This window comes from Tauraco erythrolophus, chromosome 6 (genome assembly GCF_009769465.1).
Source record: "Tauraco erythrolophus isolate bTauEry1 chromosome 6, bTauEry1.pri, whole genome shotgun sequence".
Classification (NCBI taxonomy): Eukaryota; Metazoa; Chordata; class Aves; order Musophagiformes; family Musophagidae; genus Tauraco; species Tauraco erythrolophus.
Window position 1 is genome coordinate 37,442,410 of NC_141470.1, and position 12,718 is coordinate 37,455,127.

The following is a 12,718-nucleotide window of genomic DNA, read 5'->3' on the forward strand; positions in this document are numbered from 1 at the left end:
AAAGAAGCGTGGCCAGCAGGTCAAGGGAGGTGATTCTGCCCCTCTGCTCTGCTCTCGTGAGACCTGACCTGAATACCGCATTCAGCTTTGAGGCCCTTGGTACAAGAAAGACGTAGACCTGTTAGGGTGGGTCCAGAGGAGGGCCAAGAAGATGATCTGAGAGCTGGAGCACCTCTCCTATGAAGACAGACTGAGAAAGTTGGGGCTGTTCAGCCTGGAGAAGAGAAGGCTCCAGGATGACCTTATTGTGGCCTTTCAATAAATAAAGGAGGCTTATGAGAAGGATGGTGAAAGATTTTTTACCGAGGCCTGTAGTGACAGGACAAGGAGCAATAGTTTTAAACTGAAAGGAGGTAGATTCAGATTGCATATAAAGAAGAAATTTTTTACAACAAGGTTGGTGAGACACTGGAATAGGTTGCCCAGAGAAGCTGTGGATGCGTGATCATTGGAAGTCTTTAAAGTCAGGTTGGATGGGATTTTGAGCAACCTGATGTAGTGAAGGATGTCCCTGCCCGTGGCAGGGGGGCGGCACTAGATGATCTTTAAAGGTCCCTTCCTTTAAAGGTCCTTCTGACTCAAACTGTTCTATGATTCTATGACAGTAGACTTAATAGTATATACCATTGTAGCAAGGCTAAAGTTACGATGAAACATACTGTTTTATTGATTTGTTTATAAGGGATCATTTAGTGAACAGGCATAAATAAACAATTTTTGGACAGTCTTTTTGAAATGATCCCACAACTTTTGTTTATGCTATCCATTTATTCAGCGGACAGGAGAAAAGAAAGTACTTACATGTACACTTTCTGGGCCACCATGCATACCTTACTGCCACAGTGGTATGTGGTTTCAGTGCTGCTCAACTGCTTTTTTGGATTTTAACTAAATCTATCTTTTCCTCAAGTGTTTATTCATCTAACGCAGAGCTCTATTAAGAGAGTTGGCTCAAAGAGTATTAAGTGACACAATAATTCTAGTTTAAAAAGGAGTTGCTAGAATCATGAAATAAAATTTAGGTCTTATGTTATGCAAGTAATGAAATGACATGATTATTCTTGTTCAAAATTATTTTAGCTTAAGTGCTAAAAAATGCTAAAGATGCTAAGTTTATTTTAAACATTTTAATAAATTATTTTTTATTATATATGACGTATAGTCATAACAATATACACACATGCTATATTACATACTGTATTATATACAGTGACTATAGTCTATTATATTACTATATATTACAAATTATTATATTACAGATGTTTTATTATAGATGACATATAATAATGATTATATGTCACTATTTAAGTATTGCAAATTATTTACAATTATTCTGAATATTTAAGTTATTCTTAAGATTATATTTAAACACTGTTAAAGTAAATATCTACATTTAATTGTATTTAAATATGAGATTTTAGTTTACAGTTTTTTGTCTGAATTTATTTTGATGCGAAAGAATAATTATTCTGATATAATAGAGCATTGTAAAGTATTAATATTTTATATCAAATGTTTGACAGGAACAAACAGTTAATGAAATGTAGTTGTTTTCTTTCAATGATTCAGAATTAAAGTCATTGAAATATTTTGGAGAACGAAGTTTGAGCATTTTGGTTTTACTTTTCCAAAATTACTAGTGAAAAGTTGATTTATGGTGAATAAATAGTTGGTCCATAAATAAACCTTATTGCGATTCTTCTTATTGGTTCACTGAAATCCAAATGTTTGTTCTGAAATATTACTGGTTCATCAAGCTTTTGCTGAATCCAAGATAAGGTCTAAGTCATAGCTTTCTGGTGAAATGCTGGTCACCAGATGTAATGGTCCAGCATTTTCATGGTCTGCGTTAGAACTGGAGACTTCTTCAAGGGTGTACTGCTCACATCAGCAGCTATCCAGGACTTTAATGTTCTTGTTACTGAACCAGAAAGAATCCGTTCTTTAGTGTAGCTGATACTACAGCTAGTGTCAGGGAGAGTGAAGCTGTGGAGCTGTAAACATGTTCTGTAACATCAGTAGATGAAAATGGAAAAATTAGAGTTCCTTAGTCATTCACAATAGTAAATGTACAGTTGAGTATTAAGTTAAAAAAATCTTATTTTTTTAAATATAGTAATTAATTTTGATTCCCCTTAAATTGATAGGTATTGCATTTTGATGAGTATTTGATGAGGCTAATAAAAGCATGTTTAGTGACATCAGCCATTTGTATTTTACAGAGGTTTTCATCACTTCTTTTTTTATTGCAAATGATTTCACTGCCTTCTAGTGACATCTGCTGGAAGAAGTGGCCCACCTTCTCCTGATAGGCAAGAGCACTCAGAAGTTTTGTCCCACGTACCTTTCTGAAGCATTGAAATTTTGAAACAAAGCTCATTCAGAATTGAAGTGTTGTATATGCAGCACTACATAGTATTTTTCCCAAATCCAGATAAAACTAGAGGATTGTGTAAACAAGTTCCAAAGTGATGTAAAACTAAATCTAGTCTTGGAGGGCGAAAAAAGAAGGAAAGATAATCCACATTTAAAATTAACAGTTGGTTGAATGGAGCAGAATACTCCATACTCCACTCATTCCAAAATACAGGCCACATAATTACTCTAGTTTCTCAAAACTGCAGTGGATAAATATGAGCGTGCAACATCTGCAGCTAACATGAAGTGAATCAAGTCCTATACAAATGACCCCAAATGCTCTTAAAATATGCTTGAATAAACTTTGCTCACTATTTGTTGATATTGTTTATTTTTGTAAATCTAAATAGATTACTGAGAATTTCTAAAAAAAGCTGCTGTTGAAATACTCCTAATCCTAGTTGAAGTGGCAGAAGTCTCTCGAGATGTATTTGCACAAGCTGCAGTTGTAATATTCGGTTGTTATACAAAAAAATGTACCATATAAATAATGCATTTTGGTAGTCTAGCAGGCATGGATACTAAACAGCTAAACTTTTTGTTACAGCCTTCTGCAAAACGTTGGCTCTTTACAAGAGCAAGGTATAGGGAGGGAATGCTGTTTGTATAGTAGCAGTGCATGTTACTTAGAGTTTTAAATCTCTTATGGATTTTCATCTATTATGGCTTTTCATAAATGTTTATTGGAAATTTTATTACTGCCTTTCTCTTCATAGGAAAACTGCCATGCCAACATTATGGGAATCACTAGAAGAACCTGATATACTTGATACTACTGAGTTTGAATATTTATTCTCCAAAGACACCACTCAGGAAAAAAGAAAACCATTATCAGAGACTTACGAAAAAAAAACCAAGGCCAAAAAGGTATTTATCGTTTCTTTATATTTGCTTTTTTTGTGGCACTGTTTACTTTTACATTTTAAGAAAACTCCCTTTTTATTTATTGTTGGACGAACAGATAATAGATGACTTTGTAAATCTAATTTTAAAGCAAAGTAGTTGGATTACTGATTGAACTCTTGCTTGAGAATGTGGAGTTATTGTTCTCCTTGGAAGATATCTTGCCTTTGAAAATGCAAGTTCCACATCCCAGTGAGGTAGAAAAAATCTCGTATAGGAGAACTGAATGAAAGTTCTAATAAGTATCTAAAAGTGCGAATATTTCAGGCCATGTCTGCCCTTGAACCAATTTATAACTAAAGGCTGTCATTAAGTTACTCTAGCAAACCTCTCTTCTGAAATTAATTTGCAAGATAGGACTGTTAGACATTTTGAACAAGGAATGCCAAAAAACTTTTTTCTATTATAGCTAAAGAGCTGTGTCAGGAAGGGACAGAACAATCATGTCTTTAAAGGCGAAAAGTTTATGCAATATCATTGCTGTAGCACAGATATTGTCTGCCTGAGACGTGATCCGTTATGGAGAGGACTGGTACTCGTCAATTCCTATGTGCAAATAGGACAGAGAAATGGCATTAGTAGTATTTGCTGCAGGAAAAATTTTAGGCTAATAATTGATATTGTTCTCCTAAAACAACGTGATTATGTATTAGAAACCCATTTAAATACATACCATACCGTAAATCTGTTTGAGTTTACGTGCTTAGAACCACAAGAGGGCACTTTGTATGTCAGCGATGCTATCTACCTTTTCCAATTTCATAATACATATAGCATGAAATATGTGTACATATCAGTGCAATCAGATCTTTCAAAACATCTTTGATCATAAACTTCCTGTATTGTGTCTTAGCGCAGTGGTTAATGAGAAAAATGAATAGGATAATACTTACTCTATACAATATAGAAAATAATAGTATAATAATAAGTACTTTTTGTGAGAAACCAGTGTATTTTCTTACAAAGAGATCTTCTTTATTTATGTTACTGTTTGAATTACTTTGTTTTGTTATTAAATGTAAACTTATTATTTTAAGACTAGGGATATATTTACTGAAATTAATGAAATGAAAAAAGTTCCTTTAAAGTACTGTGTGAAAATACAAAAATAAATCCTCTAAGAGATAAATTAAGGTTTATATCTATTACTATGTCTTTAGTTTGATAAAACTCATGGGGTTATGATCATGGTGTTACAAATCATGGGAATTGTAGGGCTTTCTGTGAAAGTTTTGAAAACTCGCAGTCAACAATATTAAACTTTTTGTCATTTAGTCAATTTAAAAATAAATCAGCTTTTAGAATTCAAAAGAGATTTGAATTTAATTGAGTATAGAAGCATTTTCTTACAGTATAGCCTGTCTTTCCATGTTTCTCTGTTAAATGACTCATAGTAGCAGATGAATATTTTTACAGTCAGTTGGTCCTCTTAGATGGTCCTGTGTGCTTAGTCTGTGAAATGAATGCTTATGTGGAAAGCATTGCATTAAGCCTGTAGAAATTTCACTTTTTTCTATTCTTACCCATTTGTCCACATAGTAGACATCTTATGGCAATGACAGATCAAAATATTCACTGTATGTTGCGCTTTTGTTGCTTACAGTTGATAGACATCTACCATTTTCAGCCAGAAATATCTAAACCTTGTCCTACATAAATGAAATGGACAGTCTGTTTTCCAGTACCATTTAGCAAGTTATGCTCAAAAGGGAAACTTTTGAGTATGTATTTATATTCATATATATATTTATACTCATATATGTATATAAAATGGTTTTACAATATAATACATAAGGTATAAAATAAATATTTGTACTATAGAATATGTTTATACTAATACATGTACTCAGTGTCAAAATAGCAGAATACTTTGAGGATTCTGTGGGCTTCTATGCTGGATCTGGTTACCTCGATGTTTTCACTTACGACCTGATAATGGAATATTAACTCTGCAGCCACCACCTATTTGCGACAGGCTTCAAATTTACTGGAGGAGACCCTTTACAAAGATCTCGCATATCAGAGAGATGGTCTGAAAGACAGGAATAAGCACAAAGCTAATACAGTTAACCACAAGGTTAATACAGTTAAGGATATTCAGCTACCTAAAAATGAGATGGGATATAACTGGCTAAGTAATAGCTTAGCAGAAAGGATCTTGTGATTATAATGGCTCACAAGAGGAACATGAATTGTCAAATTGTGGTTCTATAAAAAGGGAAAACAAAACTCTGATAGATCAATAGAAGCGTTGATTGCAAGATAATCTCCTCAGCTATGTCTCACTTAAGAACTGCATCTAGATTTAGACACTACAGCCCTTCATTAGAAATGTTTACTAACTGTAAAGAGTGAGAATGATGAAAAGTGTAAAATTAGTCTCTGAGAAAATAATTGAATTATTATGACTGTTTAGTCTAGAAAAGAGAGAGTTGATTGGGACACATAGTAAGTGTCATCAAGTGCATGCAGCTGCTGCAAAGAAAAATTATGAAAAGCTTTCTAAGAGTAAGGATACCAAAGGAACACAGAAAAATTTTGGCTAGGGAAATTATGTTTCTGTATTGAGAGATCTTTAAGAAAATTTGTTTAGAATGATCCACATATAGTTGATACTGTCTTGAAGTGCAGAAATGCTTTGGATGACATTTTGAGTGCCTTTCCAACATCATGATTCTGTTACTCAATTAAAAGACATAAAGTCCATGTTCAGACCTATGGATGGAAACAGCTGGCTATCCTTTTTCTGGAGTGGAAGCACCTTCATGATTCCCAAATTCGTTTCTTTCGTGCCTGCCTGAAATGCCTTATTAATTAGATGCTGTCATCCTGACATGAGGATGAAATTATTAGAATTTGAAATGCAGTCATTAAAAAACAAGGTATTCTAACAAGTATGTGGGGAAAAAAAGGAAGGAAAGTTAAGAATCTTCCAGCAGCAATGGTAATATAACTTCTTAAAGGACTGCATAGAGGGTGATTTTATTTAATTTTAGACATGTATTCATTTATTTTGGAAAAATATACTACATTCACTTGATAGTGATATAATGTAAAAAAAATGTAGTTTAAGTGAAGGTTAGATGTACCTTTCTGGTACACTTATATATTCTCGAAGTTTGTTATGGTAATGCTTGTCTGAGCTTAGAAGCTCTGCAAAGTGTGTGGCTGCTTATGCTTCTTCAATTATGCACTCCTTTGGAAAATTTAGCCGCTTTGGAAGAACCTCCTATTTTTTTTCCAACCCTACATCCTCTGAAATATTTCAGAAGAACCTTATTCTTCTGTGTTTATCTGCTCTGCATATACACAATCTTGTAAATAAAAATCCTGCAATATTATGTAGATAATGATAAAAATAAATATTCTAGTTTTTTAGGTGTTCGGAAATATACTTTGGATCTAAACGTATTTATGCTATGTGAGGTGTTGTGGTCTTTAGTTAAGCTTTTTCAAATGGATGTAGTTGTTGCCACTTTCAAAATTACTTAGAAGTTAGAGCTTCTTGGAAATCAAGAAGAAAACGTGCTAGATGTACCAGGTTATTTTAGTATATAACTTCAGTTTAAGCATTGATTCTATTGGACATTTAGACTTTAAATGCCTTTTGAATATGAGTCCTATTCACTGACATGCTTGTGAAAGTGCAACTGTTAATCGTGCCTGTTTTCATCATAATTTCTGTATTTTCTTATGCTTAGATTTCAGTTGTGTCATTCTGGACGTATGATTTCTGCACCCATTGTGTATTAGCCACTAACACTCCCATTAAAGCATTTGTCTAGGAATGTATGGTTTATTTTGAAAAACATAGCCTAAGTTATATTTGTGACATTGTAAATGGACTTCAACTATAAAGTTTTATGTATCAACTGTAAGTAGATTCAGTGCAGCACCATTAAGGTCCATAGCTGTTTATGAAAACAATGAAAATGAAAACAATTACCGTATTAAAACTCTAACCTATTTTTCTGGGGGAAGAAAAAATTGGTTGTTTTTTAAAGAACTCAGCTTCCAATAGATTTGAATATAATTTGAAGGATCTAACATCTTTCCCAGACTCCGAAAGTCTTCTGTAGATGTTTTCATGTCAGGTGAACTGAAGTTTTACATGCAAACAATTTTGCCTTCATTCATTCTAAGCTGTTAACATTTCTTCCTTGTACATATCCATGCAAATTTTTAAGCTGATAGGCACATGTAATTGTTTTCAAGCCATAGGTTTTCCCTTTCCTGTTAAATTTGCAGAACCAAAATCTGTTCTTGTGGTACCAAATAGAAGAAAGGCAGAATTAAGACATATATTTTGGAATGAGATAAAAAACGTGATTCATTATATATTAAGCTATGATACCCTGTAAGCCCGAAAAAGTAATTTAGAGAAGAACATTCCTTTGCTGTGATTTATTCCATGTGCATTCTGTAGATCAATTGCCAGACTTACACATATTTTGAAGTTGCATTAGTTTTTCCAAAATAGATGAGCACTTGTTCGTAACTTATCCTCAAAAACTCGAGTATTTTCTATACTTTTTCAAGAAATAGGATAGTTGGATGTTTGTGATGCCACTCTGTCTTCATCTTACAAAAAAAATGAGTAAAGGTCAAGTAATTTGTGTCAGGTGTATGCTCCAAATGGAAGTCCATCAATCATTTTTGGCCCTTTAGTGCGATGATTATCATTTCAAAGATGCAGGAGAACATTAAAGATAATGGCTTTTCTGTTGTCTATTATCTCTAACAGGCTTCACATAATTATTAACATGTGTTCTCATTTAAGAAGAGTGTCAATATTTTGAGTGAATTGCATTTTTTTAACTGAAAGGGATATGTCTGTCAGCAAGTTTTTTGCCCTTCTAACTAAATGAGGAATTACAATTAATGAATTTTGTGTTTCTGCAAGAGCAGATATTGCAGAAAATGTTGGAAGCTTTGCAGGGTTGAAACACAATGACTGTCTTCAGCTGTCTGCATAAGATAATAGTGTTCAAACTTGAGTAGAAGTAGTAAAATGCCAGTGCGTGTGCTTCCAAGGCGCTCTCACTTTTTTTTAATGTTTTTTGTGCTGTATTGAGAAGAGTGAATATGGCGTTTCCTTGTTTGCCACAAAGCTCTGCAGTCATGTTGGATATGGAAAGTATCCGTAAAGGGTAAACATCTATTTTGTGGCTTTGTCTTGTTTTTACACTTTTGATTGGAATAAAGACATTGAAATAAGTTTCTTATTCGTTCAGTTCTTATCTCCTGTTTTACCCTGAGAAATTGCCATTTGCTTGTCCTTTAGCAAAAGGCTAAAAATAGTGGAAGTTTTTCATCCAGCAGAATTGCAAATAGAATTACATGTCTCCTAAAATATTTTTAAATATTTAAAAAATAGAAAGCTATGGTTCATCCATGTTAACTAAAAAATAGTTAAACTTGGCTTTCCTTTGAGTAGGAATAGAAGAGATAATGTCTCGTCTTAAGCTTCCGAAATGTCGTTGGTAACTCTTGGGTGTTTATGTAGAATGGCTTGAGGGGCAGTCTTACTTGCTTCTTGTGCAGGATATTCTTCCTCTGTTTGAACAGGGTGTCAGGAGACTTCTTATGGGTCCAGGCTGTTGACTTCACCATAAAAGCTAATGAGTGGGAACGGAGGAAAACACAGATATGAAGGACAGCTTTTTAGCTTATGGTTTCTCTCAATAAATTTAAATATTATGGAAAGAATCCATGCACAAGCAGGAGAATGGATTTAGCTTTTAATCACTAAAGTAAACTGAATCTGTTCAGATTTCAGCACCAGCAAGTGTCCTGGATAGAATGTAGACATTACAGTTAGACAAAACAGTGAAGTCTGTCATAGAACGTTTGATGAAATACATTTCTGGCTACATGAGCAAAACACCTTTTAATGGGAATGACACAATAATTTATGAAGGTATTCAAGCTTCAGTATGTCTCCACTTTTAAATTAAATGATAAATATTTGAAAGATGTAGAAGAGGCACTTGTGTACAGCAATTCAACTAGCTAAATAACAATAAAAAATAGTTGGGGAACACCACATAGAGCAGATAATGTTATGGATCAGTGGATTAAATGAATTAGCACCAGCAGTCACAGTTTTGTCACTGAGCCAGAGGATGCTGCATCCGCTACAACGATACATTTATAGTCTGCAAGAGTGGCAGGCAGCTGGCAAACCCTGCCAGCTGGCGTAGCAGCATCAGCTGGCCTCAGCTGGGTTTTAGCTGCTTACCTGTCACTGCCAGCTGCAGGCAAGTCCCAATATGCTGAGAGGTGATCAGTGATTTGTCTTTTAAAAGCATAGACTAAATAGTTCAGTACAGTCTTTACAAACTTTCATTTTATTTGTGTTATGGTTTTTATGGCCTGGAAAAGTGCTGATTTTTTTTTTGTGTCTCCTTTCCATTTGATAGTCACACACATATTTAATTCCCTGTCAATGATTTCCCCAGAATAACTGTAATTTGGAGCAAGATGAGTATCTCTGAAATCATGTTCTCTGTTTTACTACTGATTATATGTTTTTGTTGTGAAATCTTTTAAGTTACACATTGCTTCTAAAAAGCTATGGCAAACATCCTATGTAATACCTAGCATTACAAATCATAGAATCATAGAATGGCATAGGCTGGAAGGGACCTTAGAGGTCATCGAATCCGACCTCCCTGTCATGGGCAGGGACGCCTCTCAACTAGATCAGGCTACTCAAGGCTCCATCCAACCTGGCCTCGAACACCTCCAGGGAGGGGGCATCCACAACTTCTCTGGGCAATTTATTCCAAAGTCTTACCACCCTGGTACTGAAGAATTTCTTCCTAAGATCTAATCTAAATCTGTTCTCCTTCAACTTAAACCCATTTCCCCTTGTCCTATCAGCGGACACTCTTGTAAAAAGTCCCTCCCCAGCCTTCCTGTGTGTTTTTAGAGTTGTTTTATGCCAAATTTAAGCTATTTTGTTGTCTTCTTGCTCCATTTTTTACTCTCTAATGAATAAAATATTAACCTTCAGTTAGATTTCAGTTGATCGAGGCTATTTCAGGTAGTCTGAGTCTAGTTTGATGCCTGGTAATTGTGACCATGTGTACATTTCTCTAAAATGCCTGTGAACATACAGTTAGTTGACCATTTTAAAGCATGGAATCTCTGTTTTAGCTTTTAAAATTATGCAAGGTCATTTCTAATTTTTTTTCACTAATCTTTTAAGGAGGAAGTCTTGCTCAGCAATGTGAGCTAGTTTGATCATATCTGGAGAACATATTAGCACTTAAAAATACTTTAATAGAATGATTTCAAATGTCTTATTGTCTACAATGGCTATAGTCTGGAAAGGTTTTGCCTCAAACTAGGCATGTCTTATGGGGTTTATGACAACCTATGAATTTGCCCCCGAACAAGGTCAACTTGGAGGTCAGTGAATGCTATACAAATTGCATACTACTCAAGCCTGTAATTATCCCTGTAAGAAGTTAATGTGTTGTGGAGTTCAGCAAATTCATGTAAAGCTTCAGCAATGGCCATGATAAACTGAGTAGTTACTTACATTTGCTCTGAAAAATCACAGTCAACAGGATGTGATGCTTACAGAGCATTCAGTCATGGTTATTTGTAGCCAAATCATCATGTCTGCTCGCGTACTCAGGAGATAAAGAGCCTGATTTCTTTCTTGTTTGGAGAAAACACTTTAAATAGTATTACTTTATCCAACATACATGCTGTATATGTAGGCTGAAAAAAGCTCTCGGGATAGATTTTAGTTCCGATTTTGGCAGAAAATATGCAAGATATACTTTAACTGAAGTTCATTAAATGTTGAGTCCCTACAAAAGGTTCACAAAATATCTGTCGCATCTTTGTTGAAGACAGCATATATTCCAACTTGTTAATGTGTTGTCCAATTTCAGTACTCTTTAAATAAGAACTATGCATTTTCAGGTGAAAATGGCGCTATCATTTATCTTTCTCCTGTATTTTTCAACCAATAATTTACTTTTATATAGGTCAATGACTAAGTAGTTGCATAGTTAAATATTCCTAAATCCCATAAAACATAGGTAAGAAACATGTTTATGAGTTAGTTTAAATTTTGTCAGTTAACTGTACTGTGAGCATCTAGAAGAATATTATAGAGATAACAAATAACAATTACTTAAAGTTTTTAATATTATTAAATATGCAAATATTAGTGTCACCCAACTGTTAAAATTAAATTTGGATACATATAGATTAAATATTTTCCAGATACTAGGAATATAAATTTAGGGAAAACTTAGTTTTGATTTTACATATGAGTTAGTATTTTTAATAGTATTTGTTCATCAACACTATGAATTAAGCCAGCTGCTTGGATCTGAACATTTCTTATTTTGAAGAACATATGTCCGTATTGAATCTTGTGATGTGTTGTTGTCATATCTTCCTTATGACATAAATCAAAATCACAAATTCCAACAGTCCAAACATTGTGAGAAGTTTGATTTAAACACTACTAATGTCTCAACTACACTTCTAAAATTCTGATGTTTACTTTTCGTTACTTTATTTATGTACTGATCCACATCAGTATCACTAATTTCAACCAGCCAAAATAACTTCCTCAGGGTTTCCCTCCCTTCTTTTTCATCTCCTGTCCTCACCTGACATCTGAAAAAGATTACAATCTGAACGTCAGTATATTGTAATAACAAGTGTCTGTTACCCAAAATGTGAACAAAATCCTCAAATCCTTGTGAAACGTCAAGGATGTGGAAGAAGCACATTCAGATAAGAGTGAAAGAAATCCCTTCAGTAGCCTCTAGTGTCCCAGAAATAGTGTTGAAAGGCATAAGAAGATAATTCTCCAATTCTCCTTGGTCAGGAGTTGATACTTTATCAAAAAGATAGACTTAAATGTGTTCACAATGAAGTATAAACAAGCAGACAAACTAAGGAACTTGTGATGTACTCAGAGTGTCTTAAATCTTTTGACCCTGATCACATTAAGGAGAAGGGGGAAAAGGTATATTCCAGAATAAATATTTGATGTGCTTTTTTTTTCCCTTCTTAATAGCATCCTACAAGTAAGAGGTGGTGTTATTTCCTAGACCTGGTAAAAATTCAAGCTTACATTTATCAGCCACTTGTTAAAGTGCAGAGTATAGAGATAAGATGAAAGTATTACTACACATTTACTTAATAAAAAAAGTTTGATGTTTGCAGAGACATTGAATTCAATTCACAAAATTAGCCTTTGTTGTTAATGCGAATGAACTTTGTAGAATGTTCGTTTGGTCTCAGATCATTTTGCATCACTTTGTAGATTATCAAATTGTTGGATGGAAAACGGTCTCAAACTGTAGGAATTTTAATATCCAGTTTGCACCTGGAGATGAAGGATATTCAACAAGGTAAG

General features: G+C 34.1%; 1 protein-coding gene across 4 annotated transcripts in view; it reads left to right on the forward strand.

Moving 5' to 3' along the window:
• The window catches only part of FMN1 (formin 1), a 180,016-nt gene that overhangs the window by 93,562 nt on the left and 73,736 nt on the right, over nucleotides 1-12,718 (forward strand). For all 4 annotated transcript variants that reach the window (XM_086613529.1, XM_086613530.1, XM_086613531.1 and 1 more), the window contains 2 exons: nucleotides 3,135-3,285; nucleotides 12,626-12,713. In XM_086613529.1, the coding sequence (XP_086469655.1) occupies nucleotides 3,135-3,285; nucleotides 12,626-12,713 (239 nt within the window). The remainder of the gene's footprint in view (nucleotides 1-3,134; nucleotides 3,286-12,625; nucleotides 12,714-12,718) is intronic.